Here is a 21,725-nt window from a genome sequence, read left to right on the forward strand (position 1 = left end):
ATGTTTTTATTGATTTTAGAGAAAGAGGAAGAGAGAGGGAGAAAGAGACAGAGAAAGATCAATGTGAGAGAGAAACACTGACTGGCTGCCTCCTGCATGCCCCCTACTGAGCATCAGGACCACAACCTGGACATATGCCCTGTCTGGGAATCAAATCTGCAACCTCTTGGTGCATGAGACAACACTCAACCAACTGAGCCGCACCAGCCAGGGCTGAATAACACTTCTTAAAATTTGTCATTTTTCTCATTTATTTCATCATTTACCTGTTCCTGAATTTTGATTTCCTGATAATCTCTACACTTGGTTGGAGATGAAGACAAGTCTGAGAGGCAGGTGAATTTTGAAGAATCACAGCTCTCTAAGCTGGGACATGAGGAGGGGCGGCAGAAGGTATAATACTGCTCAAAGTCAGCCTTGACCACAAATACATGTTTGCATTTGTTACACATGTAATCCCGTTCAAACTCCAGGATCTTCACCAGACTTGTTCGAATCACTGTCCCAGTGACAGATAAAAAGTGTCCTACATCCTTGGTTTTAGGGATGTGCTCCCTTACCAGCTCAGGACAAACAGGCAAACCTGATGAAGAAAAAAAAAACTACATCAACCTTGGCATTTGACTCCATGGAATATACTTTTCTCATATTTCCTGAGGAAAAAAGTATAATTTCAGGGGTGAAAATCTTTGTGTTTTACTCAAGAAAAAAATCATATGAAATCAAGAAAATGGAAAAGAATTATTTCAAATAACAATTAACAGTGGACTCGCTTTAAAAGTATACATCTAGATGATATAATAACCAGGATTTAAAAAAGGATTCATTCTCGTATGAGGGCTATCTCAGTAAGATCTAAATATAGTATATAATTATAACCATATTCAACAAAGAGTATATAGTGCTCTCAGCCATACATAAAATCAACTTATGACTCTCTGAGTAAACCACAAAGCTGAGTGGTAAAGAGATGGTAGAATAATGACCAAAGTGCACAGTGCTAGAAGGCTATTTAGTGCTTTTTCAGTTAGATTCAGGATTCATTAACCTGTAAGTCTGACAGTGTAGCCAACCCTTGACTTACTTAGAGGTTTACCCACAGCATCACTTTATCTTTTAAAAACCTTGTTGTTTTCACCATGTATAAAGAGGCAATTTAATAGGCACAAAATGCCAAAGAAAATTTTTATGTGGAAATGCCCTCTTTCTCATGTTTGGCTATAATGCATCTTTGGAGTAGAGCAATGCTGGCTGTGACGGTCAAAGGCTGCCTCCTAACACGTTTATTAAGGCAGTTCTGGTTGATGTCCTACGGTCTAGTGTCTGGGCCTCAGATTTTAGTAGCTCTGAAACCTGGTAAGTGTGCATACAGAAGACGGATCTGTCAGAATTGCCAAGCTCATGAGAAATAACCATAATAGGTATGATTATACTTTAAGTTTCTATGGCCAGCACATTTTCTCCCTATTGATATATCTACTCTGAAAGCCAAATAATAATAATAATCAGAACATAGTTTGAGAAGCATGGAATTTTTTTTTTAAAGAAAGCAAATTCGTTAGACGAACTGAATGCTTAAGGCACCAGGCTACATTAACCTGGTGTTACAGGTTACAAGTCCACAGATAGACTTGAATTTTCTGTTGCTTGCTGAAACTCTCTCTCCATATACTACATACTATACAAACAAGAGAGGCACTGCCAACATTTGCCACTATGACTTCTTTTTTTATGCTTCCAAGGCTGACTTGCCCGCTTTTTAGTGAAAATATTCTATATTTATATTAACTTAGATTGCATTACATTCCGTCAGTAAGGGAGTCAGACTTCTGCTTAGGATAATTTTTGTATATCTCTGCTCTATTCTGTGTTGACTTTACAATTTAACTCTCAGAAAACAAACTAATTTCCAAATTCCTGTGGAATGCTTCATGAAAACTCCTGGGGCTGACAAGTGCCATATCAACCACACGATGAAAATATTTATAAGTACAAATAACAATTATTTCTTAGAGTTCGATATGCAATATGTGTTAGGGATTCTCAAAAACCTTCCTAGAGAAAAACATGACAATAAAATCCTTAAATGATTCACCTGATATCCTAGCATGAAGATTCTGCTTCATGGAGACACCCTCAGGCTGAGAAAGGGACTCGAGAATTGCCAAGGCTGATCTTCGCAGTGAACTATCAAAAATAGTTAGTACTTCATTGGGGAATGCATTGAAATATTCCCCAATTTCCATGTTGGTCTCAAAAAGGGTCATGGCATTAATCACAACTGGGTAATGAGCATCTTCATCTCTTTCCTTCAGGATTACAAGAATATCGCTCTTATGGTGTTCCGAAACATAGGACTCAAACACTTGGCCAACCAGTGCAACGTGATCACTATTCATCCTGAATCTAGGTAGCTAAAGAAAAAAGAAAGAACTGTATTACACCTTTGCTACTAGACTTACACAAAATTACCAAACAATTGTGTGGTTGTACATCATCCTGGCTTTAGGTCATGCTATAATCTCAAAATACTAACTGAATTTATACTTTAATTAGATCTGAATTATCTGTTACTTAGTAAATGTATTATTTTTTAAGTGGGAAAAGAATTATGTTGGTACTGATTATCAAACCAATTATGTTGGTACTGATTATCAAATTCCAAAATGGCCCAAAGTCTTCCCCATTTCCTTTCCAGGAAACTTCCTCCTCATTAGCCCTGTATTATGTAAAAGGTCCTTGCCTTTTCTTTAACCAGTTTCCACACACACATTTGTTCTCAAGTATAAAAACTTAAATGCTAGTCCTTTGACAAAAGTTACTCATGGTAGAGTTCTCTGCAAGTGTCCTGTTTCTGGGTTTTATTCATATAAAAAACATCTCTTTCTGTCTCTCCAGTTACACACACACGTATTCTGCTACATAAACGGAACATACACTACTCTTCAGATTGATAGCCAGTTATGACTTGAATAGTTATCAGATTGGCTTTAGAAATTTCAATTTGGAGGTGAATTTATTTCCTGTTTTCTCTTCCTGGCCCAGGAAAACTATTGGCTTCAGCAAAAACAACTGTCAAGAGTGTAAAAAAAACCCACTAAATAATTAAACTGAAGAAAGGAAAATTGGTCTTTAAATAACTACAGATTGAGAATAAGTACAGTATTTTATTACTTCACCTATCCTATTCCCCTGGCAATATTTTTTTAAATCTGTATCTACAGATTAAAAGGGCCTACCCCATTCTGTTTTCATGTGTACATGCAGATATGTACCAAGTTCAAGGAGCTATGCTTTGAAATGAAAGCACAACGAAAGGTTCTCTATCCCCTCAGAGAACTAAAGGACAGATGAATATAACAGCACTCTAACAGTGGTAAAATGCAGCATAAATAGGAGCACAAAGGAGAGAAAGATTAAACTTAAATGGGGTGACAATCCCAAATAAACTGTCCGAATTGGATCATTTAAGAAACTCTTACTTGGTTTGGAAACAGAGAGAGCACTGGAGGACAAGTGTACATTAATTTGACTTATCTCATTCAACTAACATTAACTGCATTAGGCTCTATAAAAAGAAAAATGATTAAAGAATCCTGACAACTACAGGATGCCAGTATGAGATTAACAGATGAGTCTATATGTATCTAGGAGAATAAATGAACATAAATTATGGGCACTACATTGACAGTAATTTGTTTTGGTTAGGTAATGTCAACTCAGCCAAGTGTAAAGCAGAGAAAGCACCCAGGAAGGACCCAATCATATAGTCTTTCCATGATGTGGCCTTTGCTTTAACAAACAAAAACAAAACTGTACTTCCAAGAGTGGCTACCAGAGTCTATAAATGCATATTAAATTTGGAGCCACAAGTTTAGCAACTTAAAATACAGCTCCACCCAGGGCAGGGAGGGGGCAGCCACAGAATTCATGGTTGAAATTCAGATCAGATTAAATTTCGCCTTTTTTAACAGAGCATCTTCTTAAAAAACAGCATTCACTTTCAGTATCTGCGCAAAACTGATCAACTGTTTCTAAGCAGTTTGCTAACCCCGCCAACGTACTCACCCAGATACAAACTGGAGCCACTTATTCTTCTACAACTTTCTAGTCCCCCTTCCGCTTTCTTATTGAAATATTTGGGGTTAAAATACAATCAAAACCAGTGACTGCGGCCAGCGGGTTCCCCGGGAATCGCCGCCCCCGCCAGCTGCCGCGCCGCACCTGCCCGGAGCCACGCCCTCTCGCGGGGCGCGCGGCGCCCTGGCCCCGCCCGCAGGCCCCGCCCCGCCCGCCGCCGGGCACAGGCGCTGAGCCCCGCGCGGAGGGCCGCTTCCCCGAGCGCCCCGCCCGCAGGCCCCGCCCCGCCCGCAGGCCCCGCCCCGCCCGCCGCCGGGCACAGGCGCTGAGCCCCGCGCGGAGGGCCGCTTCCCCGACCGCCCCGCCCGCAGGCCCCGCAGCCCGCCCGCCGCCGGGCACAGGCGCTGAGCCCGCGCGCAGGGCCGCTCCCCCGACCGCCACCCTGCGCAGGTCTCTCACGCTTCCCGCGCTCCGCTGCGGGGCAGCTCTGCCACCGGACCGTCCCGGAGCTGAACAGTTGCTGGACTAACCAAATGTGGGCGCTACTTGGGCGAACGGCGGGGGTAAAAGTACACGCTGCTGAAGCGAGCAGCGGCGGTCACTTACGGGCCAACGCGCAGCGCCAGAAGTCACTCGGGGCGCACCGCCCCCGAGGCGGAGGGGCGCGGAGGGCTACGGCCTGGCGGCGGGGGCGCGCCGCGGGCCCGGGGCGCGCGGAGGCCGGTGGGGGCGGGGCGGGCAGGGCGCGCGCGGGGCCGCTGGAGGCCCCGCGGGCCCGCCTCGCCCGAGGGAGAAGCGGCGCCGGGCGAGCGCTCGGCTCGGCTCGGCTGGGCCGGCGCTCCCGACGGAGGCCGGGCGGCGAACCGCCCAACTTCGCAGCTCAGGTGGCTCTTCCGGGTGGGGGCGGGCGCGCGCCACGAGACGCGAGGAGGCGGGGCGGGGGGCGGGGCGCGGCGGGGGGGGCGGGGCGCGGAGGTCCGGGAGGTCCCGGAGGCGCGGAGAGCCGGGGCGGGGCGCGCGCAGCCGGGGCGGGGCTGAGACGGCGAGGGCCGCGGGTGGAGCGGGAGGGTGCGGGCCTTGGAGGGAGCGTCCGGACTGTGCGTTTGGGCTCAGAACTCCACCAGACCCAAAGCCACGAAGGTTTGCTCCTGTGTCCTCTAGAAGCTTTAGAGCGAAGGTTTATGTGTACGCAGAGGACCCACTTTGAGCTGGTTTTGTGCGTGCGAAAATACGATCTTAGGTAACTTTTTTGGCATGTGGATAGCTAGCACCATTTCTTGAATTATCCTTTTCCCACTGAAAAGCCTTTGCACTTAGGTGAAAAATAAGTTGTCCTTGTATGCGTGGGTTTAAGACTTTCCTATTCTGTGGCCCTATCTACTTGTCTATCTTTACAAAAATACCACGTTGTCTTTGATTACTGTAGCTTTATAATGAATGAGTCGAAATCAGATAGTTTTTGCATCCAGTTTTGTTCTTTTTCAAAGCGGTTTTGTGTTTCCGTATGAATTTTAAAACCAGTTTGTCATTTTCTGTTAAAAAGCTGGGATTTTTGTTGGGGTTGAATAGCATCTATAAGTCAATATGGGAAGACTTTACATGTCAATAATGAGTCATTACGACGTTTGAACAAAGTAAACCTCCACCATTTATTGAGGTGTTAAATACGTAATATATCTCAACTATGTTTGATCTTTTGTAAATCTACCTCTAACTCAGATAAAATCATGTGGGAGGGGGAAATCATACTTGTTGATCCTATGTAAATGATATTTTCAATTTTAATTTCTGATTGTTCCTTTCCAATATATAGAAATAAAATTGATTTTTTAAAAGTTGTATATATATATTTTAAATATATCTTTATTGATTTCAGAGAGAGGAAGGGAGAGGGAGAGAGAGAGAAACATCAATGATGAGAGAGTCACTGATTGGCTGCCTCCTGCAGGCCCCCCACCAGGGATCGAGCCCACAACCTGGGCGTGTGCCCTGACTGGGAATCGAACCTTGATCTCCTGGATCACAGGTGGATCCTCAACTGCTGAGCCACGCCAGATGGGCTAAAATTTATTTTTTTAAATAAAAAATAAATAATTTTAGAGCAATTTTAGGTTCACAGCAAAATTGAGCAGAAAGTACAGAGTTCTCATATACCCACTCTCCCACACACACCCACAATCTACCCCACTATCAACATCCACTTACCAGAGTGGTGCATTGTTTTACAATGGATAGACCTACATTGACATGATTATCACTCAAAGTTCATGGTTTACAGTAGTTTCACTGTTGGTGTACATTCTGTGGGGTTTGACAGATATACAGTAACATATATACACTATTGTAGTATACAGAATAGTTTCATTGCCCTAAAAATCTTGTGTTCTATTCATCCTGCCCTCTCACCTAACTCCTAGCAACAACTGATCTTCATAATTTTGCCTTTTCCAGGGTGTCCTATAGTTGGAGTCATACAATAGGTGGATAGCCTTTCAGATCCTCTTCTTTCACTTAGTAATACACATCTAAGGTCCCTCCATGTCTCTCATGGCTTGATAGCTCATTTCATTTTGTTGCTGAATAATATTCCATTATCTGGATGAATTCACTCACTCACTGAAGGACATTTTGGCTCCTTCCAAGTGTTGCCAGTTATGTAGAAAGCTGCTATATACATCATCCATGTGCAGGTTTTGATGCAACATAAGCTTTCAATTCTTTTTGGTAAATACCAAGGAGCATGACTGCTGGATCATATGGTATAGTTTTGTAAGAAACTACCAAATTGTTTTCTAAAGTATCTGTTTGCATTCGCACCAGCAATGAATGAGAGTTCCTGTTGCTGCTCCACATTCTCTTCAGCATTTGTTGTCAGTGTTTGGGATTTTAGTCATTCTAATAGGTGCATAATGGTGCTTCATTGTCGTTTTATTTTGCATTTCTCTGACATAAGATGTTGAACATCTTCTCATATGGTTACTTTTTATAACTGTGTATCTTTGGTGAGGTACCATCTCAGGTCTTTTGCTCATTTTTAAATCAGGTTGCTTGTTGTTGTTTTTTCCTTTTTTTAATTTAATTTTTATTTTTGTTTAAAGTATTACAGATGTCCCTTTTTCTCCCCAATGCTCCGTTAGGTTGCTTGTTTTCTTATTGTTGAATTTTAAGAGTACTTTGTCAGATTATGTCTTGCAAATAATCTGTATTTGATAAGTCTGTCTTCTCATTCTGTTTAAAAAAATCATAATCACTCTATTGATTTTATTTTTAAATATGGTTTTATTGATTTCAGAGAGAGGAAGGGAGAGGGAGAAAGAGATAGAAACATCAGTGATGAGAGAGAGTCATTGATTGGCTGCCTCCTGCATGCCCCCCACTGGGGATCAAACCCAAAACCTGGGTATGTGCCCTGACTAGGAATCGAACCCGCAACCCTTTGGTGCACAGGACAATGCTCAACCAACTGAGCCACACCAGCCAGGACTCTCATTCTGTTTCACAGTGCAGATTTTAAATTTTAAACAAGTCCAGCTTATCAGTTGTTTCTTTCATGGATTGTGTGTTTGGTGGTGTACTTTAAAAAGTCATCAGCAGCCTTAGCCGGTTTTGCTCAGTGGTTAGAGTGTTGGTCCGCAGACTGAAGGGTCCTGGGTTCTGTTCCAGCCAAGGGCAGGCTCAATCCCCGGCCCCAGATGGGGGGGGGGGGCAACCATTCAATGTGTCTCTCTCACATCGATGTTTCTCTCTCTCTCCCCCCCTCCCCCTTCCACTCTCTCTGAAAAGTGATGGAAAAAATTTCCACAGATAAGGGTTAAAAAAAAAAAAATCACCAAACTCAAGGGTATCTAGATTTTTTCCTATGTTCTAGGACTTTTGCAGTTTTGTGTTTAACACTTAAGTCTATGATGCACTTTGAGTTAATTTTTGTGAAGGGTGTGAGATCTAAATTTTGTGTTATGCATGTGGATGTCCAGTTGTTCTAGTACCATCTGTTGAAAGGACTATCTATGCCTGTTTGTTGAAGGTCTGTATTGCCTTTGCTCTTTTGTCAAAGACCGGTTGACTATATTTACATGGGTGTATTTGTGGGCCCTCTGCTCTGTTCCATTTATCTATTTGTCCATTCTTTCACCAATACCATGCTCTCCAATACCAATACTGTAGCTTTATGGTGAGTATTCAAGTTGGGTAATGTCAGTCCTCTGTTCTTCAATATTGAGTTGGCTATTCCAGGTCTTTCGCCTCTCTATATAAACTTTAGAATCAGTTTGTCAACTTCCACAAAATAACTTGCTGGATTTTGACTGGAATGGGATGAATCTATAGATCAAGTTGTGAAAAACTGACATTTTGACAATATTGAGTCTTTTCATGAACATGGAATAGCTATCTTTCCATTTAATTCTTTGATATCTTCCATCTTAGTTTTATAGTTTTCTTGGTATAGATCTTGTACATATTTTGTTAGACTTATATCTAACTATTCCTTTGATGGGGTGCTAATGTAAATGGTAACATGCTTTTCATTTCAATTTCTTGTTCATTGCGATTATATAAGAAAGCAATTGACTTTGCATATTAACTTTGTATCCTGCAGTCTTGCTATAATTTATTAGTGCTGAAGGGTTTTTTTGTAGATTCCCTTAGATTTCCTAAATAGACAATCATGGCATCTGTGAGTAAAGATAAGTTTTATTTCTTCTTCCCAATCTGTATGCTTTTTATTTCCTTGTCTTTTTGCATTTAGCTAGGACTTCCAGTATGCTGTTGAAAACAGTGATGAGGGGGGACAAACTTGCCTTGTTCCTGATCTTAGTGGGAAAACTTCGAGTTTCTCACCACTAAATATGTTAGCTATTGGTTTTTCTGTAGATGTGCATTATCAAGTTGAGGAAGTTCTCTATTTTTACTTTTCTCAGAGTTTTTACCATGAATGTTTATTTTTTATTGGGATGATATTGGTTAATAAAATTATATAGATTTCAGATATACAATTCTATAATACATCCTCTGTGTATTGTATTGTGTTCACCACCCCAAGTCGTCTCCTTTCATCACCATTATCCCCCCATACCCTCTTATACCTCCCCCAACCCCCTATGATTTTGTCAAGTGCTTTTTCTGCATCTCTTGATATGATCCTGTGATTTTCCTTCATTAGCCCCTTGATGTGATAGATTACATTAATTTTCAAATGTTGAACCAGACTTACATACCTTGGATAAATCCCACTTGGTGTGGTGCCAAATTCTTTTAATATCATTGGATTCAATTTGTTAATATTTTGTTGAGGATTTTGCATCTTTATTCATGACAGATAACTGTTCTCTTTTCTTGTAATGTCTTTGTCAGATTTTGGTATGAGGGGTAATGCTGGCCTAAAAGAATGCGTTTGGAAGTAGTCCCTCTTTCTGTGCTCTGAAAGAGATTTTAGAAAATTGGTGTAATTTTGTCCTTAAATGTTTAGTGGCATTCAAGTAAACCCATGGGCCTGATGCTTTCTGGTTTGGAAGATTATTATTGATTCAATTTCTTTAATAGATATAGGCCTGGTTAGACTATTTTTTCTTGTGTGTTTCAGCAGATTGTCTTTCAAGGAACTGGTCCATTTTATCTTCATTATCAAATTTGTGGGTGTAGAGTTTATAACATTTATTATCCTTTTAATGTCCTTGTGACCTATAGTGATATTCCTTCTTTTATTTCTGATATTAGTAATTTGTGTCTTCTCTCTTTTTTTCTTAGCTTGGCTAGAGGCTTATCAATATTATTGATCTTTTCAAAGAACTGGCTTTTGGTTTTGTTGAGTTTATTGATTTCCTCTTTTCTGTTTCATTGATTTCTGCTTTTTCTTAATATTTCCTTCCTTTTGCTTACTTTGGATTTAATTTGCTCTTCTTTTTCTAGTTACCTAAGGTAGAAGTTTAGATAATTGATTTTAGATCTTTCTTCTTTTTTAATATATGCACTCAATGCTCTAAATTTCCCTGTGTCCTACCTTTGCTGCATCTCACCAATTTTAATAAATTGTTTTCATTTTCAGTTCAAAATATTTAAAAATTTTCTCTTAAGATTTCTTCTTTGCCCCATATGGTATTTAAAAATGTGTTGCTTAATCTCCAAGTATTTTGTGATTTTTTTTCAGCTTTTTATTAATTTCTAGTTTACTTCCATTGTGGTCTTAGAGCTGACACTGTATGATTTCTATTTTTAAAAAATTTAAGGTGTGTTTTATGGCCCAGAATGTGGTATATTTTGAATGTTCCATGTGAATTTGAGAAGAATGTAATCTGATGTTGTTGGATGAAGTGGTCTATAGATGTCCGTTGTATCCAGGTGATTGATGGTGGTATTGAGTTCAGCTATGGCCTTACTGGTTTTCTGCTTGCTGGGCCTGTCCATTTCTATAGAGGGGTGTTTAAGTCTTTGACTATAATAGTGGATACATCTGTTTCTCCTTGCAGTCTATCAGTTTTGCCGCACATATTTTGAGGCCCATACATATTAAAGATTGTTGTATCTTCCTGGCATGTCGACCCCTTTATCATTATGTAATACCCCTCTCTATCCCTGATAACTTCCCTTGCTTTGAAGTCTGCTTTGTCTGAAATTAATATAACTACCTCTGCTCTTTTATTGTTAGCATGGTCTATTTATCTCCGTTCTTTTACTTTTAACATGTTCCTCTACCACTTAATCTTTCACATTGATAATTATGTCGTTTTGAATCATTTATTGTTTTATTTACATAAATGTTTGTGTAGTTTAAAATTATTTTATGGTACTACAATAATTCTTAATTTCTATTTTTGTCCTATTGTCTATTATTTTATTCCATTTTATTTCATAATTTACATTCTGGTAAAATGCAAGCAGGAAATTTGGCTGGTTTTGAAGCTCCTAAAACAGTGTTTTCCACCTGAAGAGGCTGAGTAATGTTTGTTGAATTGAATTTTTGTCATATCACTAAAATGTTTGTTTTTATGACTTTGTTTTAGTCTTTAAATATCTTTTTTCATTGTATATCCTACTACTCTCCTGTGCTCACTCCACTATAGCAGCAATGCTGATCCTAAGCCATTCCAGGCTCTCTTCTGCCTTAGCACCTTGCATTGGCTGTTACTTCTGCCTGGAATGCTCATCTCTCCTCCCACAAGAATATAAGCTGCACAAAGCAGGGACCCCGCCCCCCATATAACTAGTTCTAAAACAGTCCTCGACACATTGTCAATAAATGCTGGAAATAGTACTGCTTTGACATGACTTTAATTTTTAAAAACTTTACCCTTTGATTTTTTTATTCTTACATGGAATATTTTTCCATTTCTTTATGTCTTCTTCAGTTTCTTTCAACAATGTCTTATAGTTTTCAGTGTATAGGTTCGTCACCTCTTTTAAGTTTATTTCTAGGTACTTTATTCTTTTTGTTGCAGTTGTAAATAGGATTGTTCCCTTCATTTCTCTTTCTGATATTTTATTGTGAGTATATAGGAATGCAACATATTTTTGTATATTGATTTTGTATCCTGCAACTTTACTGTATTTTTTATTGTTTCTAATAGTTCTTTTGTGGAATCGTTAGGGTTTTCAATATACAGTATCATGTCATCTGCAAATAGTGACAACTTTACTTCTTAATTCCCAATTTGGGAATGCGTTAGGAATTATTCCCTCTTGTTCAGTGTTTTGGAAGAGGTTAAGAAGGATTGGAATTTCCTAAGTGATGAGAGCCATAAAGGTGTCTTTTGTTATATTAATGAGGTGATTTTTGGACCCCACCTAATTATGGGGGCTAGTTGCCAGGGGAACCAACCATGTGATTAGAGGGTTGGAACCCCTTGGCCTCTGGTGAGGAGAGTGAGTTCCATCACCAGTGGCCAATTAATTTAATCGATCATGCCTATGTAATAAAGCCTACATAGAAAACCAAAAGGACTGCATTTGGAGAACTGCAGGCTGGGAACAAGAAACTTTCACATTTCACTGAGCTAGGGCCTAAAGTCCACGAGGGGGGACCCTCACCCTATCTGTTTTCATCTGGCTGTTTGTATCCTTTAATATCCTTTGTAATAAACCTGTAATCTAGTGAGTAAATGGGTATCCTGAGTTCTGTGACTTGCTTTAGCAAATTAACTGAACCCAAGGAGGGACTCATGGGAACCTCTGATTTATAGCCAGGCATCAGAAGCACAAATAACAACCTGAGCTTGTAACGCTCTAAATAAGTCAGCAGTATTCACGATTTCCATAAATTTTTCATTCTAGCCTTGTAAGTTTAGAGAATACAGTTTAGTTATACCTATACATAGTAATTGAACAAAGTAAGATAACATACTTGCCTATCCTGATTTTGTTATGATTACTGAAACCAAATAATTTAGTATTTTATAATAATTATGCAGTAAAACTTTTTGGCAAGTCTTACCTGGAATCAAAATGTATTTAAAAAATTAAACTTACTTGAAAAAAATGAAAAGCATAAAATGAAAAGCATTATTGTTTGTTCTAACAAAATTTATTATGCAGTAATTACAAAGGTTAAAGACTCTTCCATCTCAATTAAAAATAACTATTATAATTACACACATAACATAGTACCGCATAAGAATGATTCCAGTATCACAGGTAATACAGTGCATTTTCAGATCGGAGAGACAAATACTTTCTCGTTCACAGTGTTTGACATAGGAAGGCCTGTTCTTCATTATGTAAGGTCATGCTCTTAGTAACAGTCCACTCAGAGCTGTGCCAACCCAATTCTTTCAGAATGTGAAGTACCGGGCAAACCACTCCTGGCGCTGGGGATCTGGAGAAGCCGCCGGGGAAGCTTCACTCTGAGGAGGACTGAATTCATAAAAAGAGAGACATGTAACCCAGCAATAAGCTCTTTTGCAAAATGAAGGGTAAAGCACATAAAACATCAGCGTGGATGACCAAGTGGTTCCCTGTGTTAGAAGATGCGCGTTAAAGATTTGCTGCTACTCTACTCTAGATTCAGCTCTCCACTCCATGAGGGCATGAGAGTGCAGCAGCAGCTCGGATGAAGTCAGTTCAGGAGGAGCCACATCACAACAATTACAAAAAGCAAAATCAAACCGTTGAGGAAAATAATGTCACCTTTGAATAAAAAATAAAAAAAATTCAGGCATGGGGGAATAAGAGAGAACAAGATAACATTCCTCTTTCAGTACCTTTTCTTTAGTTAATTTCAGAATCTGACACAGCACTTGATTCATACAGATGTGTCCTTAAATGTAACTACATTAATTAAACCACAGTATGGTATTTTACTATAGTATATTTATATTAAACTTTCATTTCATAATTCCATAAGCAAGTACTCTAGGGGAGAGGAGTGCATTAAAAATCCAATTTCCCCTCCATTTCCAAAGTTATATAATTTATACTTATCTTAAGTTAAACTAAAGATTCTTTGGGCTAGTTGAGAAAATGAAAGCATCCCTACCGTCTTTGGGGGAAATTACAAGGCACGCAACAATGTGTAATGGCAACTCCAGTAGTCATGTTCCTTGAGCTCATGCACATGCATCTTACTGATACCTGAACACACCCATGCACGGGGGGAAATAAGCAACACAAAATATTTAGCAGGAGACACAATCAAAGGTGTACTTGGCTATTTTTTATTCTTGTGATTTTTTTTCTATTTAAAATAATTAGTTATTAACTATGTCATTAATCACTTAACCTAGAAAAAGAAAGTCTACCTGTAAGACTATTACTAGTGACACTGCTAAGAATTAGTAAAAATAAGTTAAAAAGTAAATAAATTTAAAGCAGCACAAAATAAGTAATAGTAAGTTAAGCACAAAATGACTACTTTCTGACTTTAATCTTTAATGGATAGACAACTGGATTTTGTTTAAATTTTATTTGTTAATGCATTTAATCAACAATTCTGAGATAACTTAAAATTGGGATGTCAATTTTAAAAACTTTTTTCTAAATTTATTTTTTGCTTACATATATTAAGTTCCCAGAGCTTACGTATTTTTTACTTTGGCAATAAGCATGTATATTTATAAGTAAGCCTGGTAAACAAGAAAGGGAAAAAATAAACATATAAGAAACAAATAAAAGCCACTAAATTAAAACAAATTTTTAAGTTCTGTAATAAGGATGATTAATGAAAAATTGGTGACAATACTAAAAGTGAAGCAAGAGTCCATAAATATTAAAATTCCAAGCATGTGAATTACATTAGCACCTCTTTAAGCATTTAGAAAATTGCCTAACAAATTGGAAAAAATCTTTTTTTCTTTTTTTAAATATATCTTTATTGATTTCAGAGAGAGGAAGGTGGGGGGGGAGAGAGAAACATCAATGAGAGAGTCATTGATCAGCTGCCTCCGGCACGCCCCCTACTGGGGATCAAGCTCCCAACCTGGACATGTGCCCTGACCAGGAATTGAACCGAGATCTCCTGGATCATAGGTTGATGCTCAATGGCTGAGCCATGCCAGCTGGGCTGGAAAAAATCTTTTTAAAAGTAAAAAAAAACAGTTCTCTAGAGAGGTGATAAATATATTTTGAAAATATTTCACAGAATTTTCCTAGGCTATTCTTAAAGTAGTAGATTTCTACAATGTAAGAAGATAAATTTCTCAAGTTAAAAAAGTAAAGAGAAAAAAAATCACTGGTGAGACGGGGCTCACCTCAAAAATGTCTTGGGCTCTTTGGGTGGCACTGGCTGTGGAAGTGGCTTGCTGCTGTTGAACTCAATGTCGTGGATTGGAAAATTAGGAATGGGATCCAGGCGGTTAGGATGTCCATTGCCCACTCCACCAGATTCCAGAGCACTTAGATTGGGAACACTCACAAACCTGTTTGTTGGTGATTTATCATTCTTCTTCTTTTGCTGCATTAAAAATAACACACGTGAGGACAGTCCCTGCATAAGGACAAATGAGAAAATAGGAATCGTAGAAGATATAAATTTGGCATGGGGAAACTTTGGAAGCTTTCTGTTAAATTGGGATGCTAAATTGAACCAGTGTTACCCAAAGTGTGGTCTGGGGGTCCTTGGAGGTGTTTTTTATCTACATGGAATCCTCACAGACAGACATGCTGCTAGGACAGACAGGAGGAGGAGGAAACCTTTAGGAACGGTTCCTGAGGAGAGGCGGAGGAGGTGGAAATTGCCAGGCGATAAGAATACTGGGAGGAAAGGGAAGACAGAGGGGAAGAGAGGAGGTCTTTCAGATACCACGAGGATTTAGGCTAAAGTTAGGAGAAGGTGTCAAGTTAAACATAAATATAAGAGAGAGCCCTGTGAACTTTAGCCGTCTGTCAAAGGGAGGCAGTCCTTGCCTGGAAAAAAAAGTAACGAGAAATGCTTGGCAATGTAGTTTGAAGTAAATCTCACATTTCTACTTAAGACCTAAAGTTAACTTAGAAAAATAATTTGGTCTTAAATTTACTGCACCATCTTTCTGAAGAGAGAAAACTAAATCTGCATAGTAAAGTCTTCAGTTCCCAATTAATTGGTAGTATCATTAATTGGCTCACATCTTTTAAAAAAAATTTAAAGATTATAAAACAAATCAATTTTTTATTTTTAATTGTTCTTTAAAAAGGGGAATATAATCACAGATTATCAAAATTTATTATCTTGTAAATTATTAACTTTATTCACACCTCTAGAATCAAAATATGGGAATGTTGTAAAATATTTTGCATATTCCCATATTTTACTAATTAAATGTATGCTAAATTTATGAAATAACTTTTGGAAAATTACCGCAGAGGTTGGGAAAAAAAATACAATAGATAAGAAGGCCCTTTTCCTTTACTTACAAAGTAATAATCTTACTATCTAGACACTGTCCTCTCTATCATAGTCTATGACCATAGAGTCTCTGATAGGAGCCTGTTTTAGCATAACTGAAAAAAGAAAGGAAGAATAATATTTTCTTCAGAACTATTTGTGAAAATTGAAATCACTCTTAGGAGTCAAAATAGTTTTGAAAGTTCTCAGATGTATCTTTTGCATTTTCTTGTTCAAGTCACTAGAGGGCATAATGAAACCACCTTAAGGTTTCTATTTTAAGAAATCAAAGGTATCATTGGTAAAGTTATATAGTAATGGTTTTGTAGCTAAAAATCTAATTCCAATAAAATAAATAATAAAAGGAAAATATTTCTAGTATATCTTGTATTAACAAGTTTCATAATCTTGCTTTATAATTAAAAGCTTATTATTAACTTAAAACTAAAACTAACTACATTTATTATTCATTCACCAATTATTTATTGAGAGCATTCTATGTGCCAGGCAATATTTTAGGCTCTAGAAATACAGCTACAGGCCTCTCCACTTCAGTCATTCTATTTTATAAAACATCTAAGTTTGGAGCACTTTAATTTGTGAGAAGACATACTCCATGTTCTTAACACAGACATTTTATGGCCTTTGAAGGCAAAAATTCCTGACTAATGGCCTAATAGAAATTAGGCATGATGTACAAATTAATAAAATCTGAATTAAAGAATATCTTTAGCACTAGCACTTTTATTTCTACTGAATTCTGCTAAAATATATGTAATCCTATGAAGCCAATATACATTAATTATTTATTCCTTATTACTTGCTTTCATCACTAGAATAATTTTGGTGCCTTATAGGAAATGTGATGCAATTTTGCAACTGGTCAGATATTTATTGAACACCACTGTACCCAAAGCACTATGGTGGGAGCCATAGGAAGCTGGGGTACAGAGATGTACAAGACTTAGCCATGTCCATGTCATTTATCTATAAGGCTCTTCTATCCTAAAGGAGTAATCAAGTATCAGAATAGGTCATGTTCAATTTTAATTGTTAAGGAAAGGTCATAAGACTGAGAAAGGTAAAGCCTTTCTCTGACAGCTGGTCCAACCCAGTGTCTGTTAAGACAGCAGGCCTTAGGGAGGGCTGTTGGGTATACAGGCTGGAGTGTCTTTCAGGACCTCCCCACCCCAGAGGCTGGTGAACACTAAGGAAATGACGAAAAGTTATCTTGAGGAGACTTAGAAGTTAGTTTTCTTTAGAGATATGAAAAACAAAATGATAGCACCAAAGTTTTATAATATTAATAAGATGTTATTTTAAGGAGTATTATCAACAAATAAATGATTATAGGAGTCTCATTCTGAAAATTAATACATAAAGATTTCATAGATTTTAGTCCTAGATTATTAAATTTAGGATAACATCTTTTGGAAGCTTCAGCCCATGCTGCTCTAAATATTTTATAAAAATGTCATCAAGTTTTAAACCATATCCCTATTTCACTGTGTGTATAGCACGTACCTTAATCAATGGATTAATAACACCAACAGTAGGACTTGAATTAAACACTTTGTTGAAGTTAGTTTCTCGATTGATTAATTCCAGCTGATAAAATTTATTATCCTCCTAAGCAAAAGAATTACAAACATCTCTTAAACAATTTCTGTTGAATATTGAACAACTTAATTGTATAAATGCCATTTCATTCAAAATGTAATAAAAACCTGAATGAAGATTTATATAACTTGCTCAAAGATTTCTCAACCCGATTGCCAGTGTCTTAAAGACTGCTGGTAGGTAAGTTTTCAACATCTTTTAAACCCTATGCTCCGGGACTCTTCTCTATCCTTTAATACCTTTTTCCTTAAGACTGGGTCCAAATGTTTTATTTGCTCCATCTCTGTTGTGAAGGGCTGACAGTGCAATTTGAACCAGCTTAACCTGCATTTGTGGAGCTGTGTGCATGGTTGAGCTGTTTCCACATATGAAGATGACACTAGGATATACTGTTATTCTTGAGTACTGGAAAGGTATGTGATCTTGTCCAAGCTGCTCTCTGAGACATCAATGCATGACAGCGGTGGTAACCGGAGAACAGAGAAAAAGTGAACGGCCCACAGAGAGACAAACACTTCGCCTTCGCCTTCCCCAACAACCTGTGCTAACTGAGCCACCAGACGGGAGGAAGTAAACCTAAGGAAATGGAACAGTGTGTGAAAGGTAGGGTTGTGCTCTAGCAGAACTAGATTCTTCATCTCCCTCTCCGTTACCACTAGCGGTTCCATCGTTAATTTCAGCCCATGTGCCTCCCAGTCCACAGAATTGGGGTGTAGTAGAAAGAGTGTGGAACAACCCTTGGCTAGATTGATTCCTGGCTCTGTCACCAACTGTGTTGCTTTGTAAAGTTACTTTACTCTGAGGTCTAATACCTATTCTGTTGTGAGGAAAAAATACAATTTTATCTGTTACACCTGCTCAGTAAGAACTAGAAAATCAATAACTATTTCTATGGACCATAGATGAAATACACGTAGTACACTTGCTAATTTCATGTATGGAATGTAAGCTAATTTTCCATGAATCTACTGCTATCAGACGACAATGTGTGAGGCCTGTGCTCCTGCTCTCAATGCTGGGAGAAGGGGGTGGTTAGTGGGCTGAAGCAGCACAGCACATGCTCCATCTTTCCGATGTCCACTTCATCTACGAACCCCAGTTCTACCTGCTGCTTGTGGCAGGAACGTCTAGACCCAGACAACAGACTTGCTGTCGAGGTCTAGAATGCTAAAAGGGATATGTTAAGGTAAAAGGCCTTCAGAAATAAATGCTTTTAGGCTCTCTTTGCATGCTAATGTCCAAAGTTATTAGTTGAAGGGATTGATGAGCAAATAGAAATGGTTAGTGTTCTATTTCTAGTTTTACTCTGAAAGATTTTTCATTTGTTATAGGCAGTAAAAAGCAGTATCTTAATTATTGATCAGAACATACAATTTAGAAGACTCTGCAATGTCTTATGAAGTTTAAAACATGCGTACTTTTTATTCTTAAGGATTAGTGGCTTTAATGGAAGCAGTGTAATTGTTAAGTCTGTATTTTCTTCCCTGATGAATTTCTCAGAACTCCTAACACCTCAGTGCGGACTGAGACTCTTCAAGAGAGCCTGTGGCTCAGGCTACATCATGGCACCTTTCTTCCATGGGGTGCCTCCTGGGACACACACTTTAGGAAATTAACATGACTAACCTACAATGCAGACCAATGCATGAATGTGTTGACTGTTCTTTACTATCCAATTCTAATTCTGCATGTACAATACAGACACCTCAAGGGTATATTAACTGTACATTGACAATGATATATTATTAAACACTTGATATGTACTAAAATATTGAAAAAAGAGGCACAATCTCCTTATCCTAATACCAAATTTAAATTTTAAAATTACTTAGAATTTATTTCCCTTGTTCATAACATTTTAATAAACTTTCAATCACAGTGCGCATATTTTATACTTTCAGTTTTTGTTTAGCATTACTTAAAAATGCTTCCCCCTGTCTTCCCAATCAACAGTCTCTTGATTTACTACATGGTTACACCAAAAACAAAATATCTTACAATTAGTTTCTTTATGACATGGTCTCTTTCTGTAAGCATGGCTTTTAATTCTGTAATCATCTGTATATCTTCAGGTTTTGATTCTCTCATTAGATATTTTTCTTCCATTTCTTCTAGTCTAAAAATAAGAAAATCTTTAGCTCATTAAGATGACTCAGACACATTCTTTTGTAAAACCTACATTTTTCATATTAGTCCAGTTGAATACACACAAATACTTAAAACCGAACTTTTTCCTTAAAACTTTTGAGGATAATGACAAGATTGCCTTAAGAGCTACAGTGTTATTAAAGACTCTCCGGGAATAGATGATATTAAAGGCTTTGCAGTTTACTTTTTTGAATAACTCACTCATGCCATTCCAAGAGTACATGGGATTGAGGTGAGATAAGCTCTGTGAAAGAAATGATATGCTGAATGATACTAAACTAGCTGGACATGTAGGCTTACAATTAGAACTCACCACAGATACAGTATTGTTATGACATTAGACTTGGTAACATATACAAAAGGGACAAGAAAAAATACAGAGGAAAGGGAAACAAAGGACACACACATGACATCATTCTTTCCTGGTTTATAAGAAATTCAATTTAAAAATTCTATATTACCAGATAATCTATATATACTCTAAAATAAGTTGGTCAGGTAAGAGAAGAATTATATTTCCTTCTAGGCCTAGTGTGCCTTGAATGAAATAGAAGGTAATTGGTCTAAAGGCCACTGAAGACTCTAGAATAGAGGCGTTTTATGAGCAATGGAGACATGGGCCCTGAAGAGTCTAAAATACAGAGCAGGGTAGAATTAAAAAGAAACAAAAGGAACCTGCTGGTTTAGTTTAGAAGCATTTTCAATTTTAGAAAATTTAAATAATTAGAACAATTAAAAACCATTATTATTTTTAGAATTAAAAGGATAACATTTAAGCTCAATAAAAGTATAGTTAATGAAGATTCACGGAAAACTTTATTCGCCCAACAAGGTCACCCTTCGAGGAATCAGTGCCCATGCCCATCCAGACTCCAGAGGGGTGCCAGAATCCCTGTATGTTAGTAACTTTAGTAAACTCCTTCTAACTCAGCCCAGGATAGAGATGTGGAGATAATACGTTTGGCTCCCAACCCAGTCCCGAGGCTAGAGTCCTAACCTTGGTGTGGGGAGGGCGGAAGGTGACGAATAGTGGGGTTAGGAAGTGACTGTCTTCATCAGCTGGGACTTTGTCAGCTCAGGGTGAGGCTTCACTATCTCTACTTTTGTTCTTTTGTGACAATGCAGAATGAGTGGAAAATGTGATTCACTGAGCTAACAAAAAATGACCTTGCTTTTTATCACAATATGGCATTTTATGAGCAAAACTTTATTTTACGGGCAAAGGTTTTAAGAAGCTTGAGAAATAGTGACATGGTCAAGGAAAAAGGCATTTGGGTTTAACACTAGAGTAGCCACAAGATGTCACTGGAGTACTTTCTTTATCATTAAAAGCAAGGTACAAGATTTTTGAACTACTTCTTGTAGCTGAACAAGAATATGTGGTTGTTGATGATCGTCAACCCCCCCCCAAGTTTATATCTATCTTTTGTTCTAATACAGTGATTTCCAACCTTTTTCATCTCATGGCACACATAAACTAATTACTGAAATTCTTACCAAGTAATATATTTTTGCTGATCTGCCAAAAAAATTAGGTATAATTTTGATTCATTCACGCAGGATGGCTATTGTGTTGGCTGTTGTCATTTTTTTATTTGACATCTAAGGGGAAAGAGATCAGTGCACCTGACTAAACAGGTATTGCAGGTTTAAAACATTCTTGCCACACACAGGTTGAAAATTGTTGAAAATTGCTGATCTAGTGAGGACGGCGTGGCTCAGCTGTCGAGCACTGTGGTTCAATTCCCGGCCACGGCACATGTCCAGGTTGTGGGCTCAATCCCCAGTCGAGGGAGCCAATCAGTGACTCTCATCATTGATGTTTCTCTCTCTCTCTCTCCCTTTCCCTTCCTCTCTCTGAAATCAATAAAGACATATTTAAAAAAAGAAAATCGCTGATCTAGAACAGTAAGGTTAGATAAAGTGAGTCTAAAATGAGTTACAATCCCTGAGCCACTTTTTGCATAATAAAGGTCTGCTCTATACTGAAATTCTAACATATGTTTACATTTAGCTTAAACATTCTTTACCTACAAAATTATCAGTTATTCTTCTTCACAAAATACCTTTACATCACCAAAAAAATTTA

General features: G+C 38.2%; 2 protein-coding genes across 15 annotated transcripts in view; both read right to left on the reverse strand.

Annotated features, from left to right (window-relative positions):
* Nucleotides 1-4,716, reverse strand: part of MCM9 (minichromosome maintenance 9 homologous recombination repair factor) — a 60,665-nt gene extending 55,949 nt beyond the window's left edge. For 6 of the 7 annotated variants that reach the window (XM_081139985.1, XM_081139987.1, XM_081139990.1 and 3 more), the window contains exons 1-3: nucleotides 4,611-4,716; nucleotides 2,096-2,414; nucleotides 267-583 (exon numbers count right to left, since the gene is read on the reverse strand). In XM_081139985.1, coding sequence (XP_080996111.1) covers nucleotides 267-583; nucleotides 2,096-2,399 — 621 coding nt within the window. In that variant the 5' untranslated portion in view covers nucleotides 2,400-2,414; nucleotides 4,611-4,716. The remainder of the gene's footprint in view (nucleotides 1-266; nucleotides 584-2,095; nucleotides 2,415-4,610) is intronic. The other variant, XM_081139986.1, reaches the window with a different exon arrangement.
* A 7,862-nt stretch (nucleotides 4,717-12,578) lies between these two features.
* FAM184A (family with sequence similarity 184 member A) overlaps nucleotides 12,579-21,725 on the reverse strand; it is a 76,470-nt gene continuing 67,323 nt past the window's right edge. For 2 of the 8 annotated variants that reach the window (XM_081139717.1, XM_081139711.1), the window contains 4 exons: nucleotides 19,487-19,604; nucleotides 17,393-17,497; nucleotides 14,757-14,992; nucleotides 12,586-12,924 (listed from right to left, as the gene is read on the reverse strand). In XM_081139717.1, coding sequence (XP_080995843.1) covers nucleotides 12,843-12,924; nucleotides 14,757-14,992; nucleotides 17,393-17,497; nucleotides 19,487-19,604 — 541 coding nt within the window. In that variant the 3' untranslated portion in view covers nucleotides 12,586-12,842. Of the gene's footprint in view, nucleotides 12,925-13,178; nucleotides 13,198-14,756; nucleotides 14,993-17,392; nucleotides 17,498-19,486; nucleotides 19,605-21,725 lie in introns of those variants that run through there. The other 6 variants (XM_081139716.1, XM_081139712.1, XM_081139713.1 and 3 more) reach the window with 5 other exon arrangements.

Source organism: Miniopterus schreibersii, assembly GCF_964146895.1.
Source record: "Miniopterus schreibersii genome assembly, chromosome: 6".
Classification (NCBI taxonomy): Eukaryota; Metazoa; Chordata; class Mammalia; order Chiroptera; family Miniopteridae; genus Miniopterus; species Miniopterus schreibersii.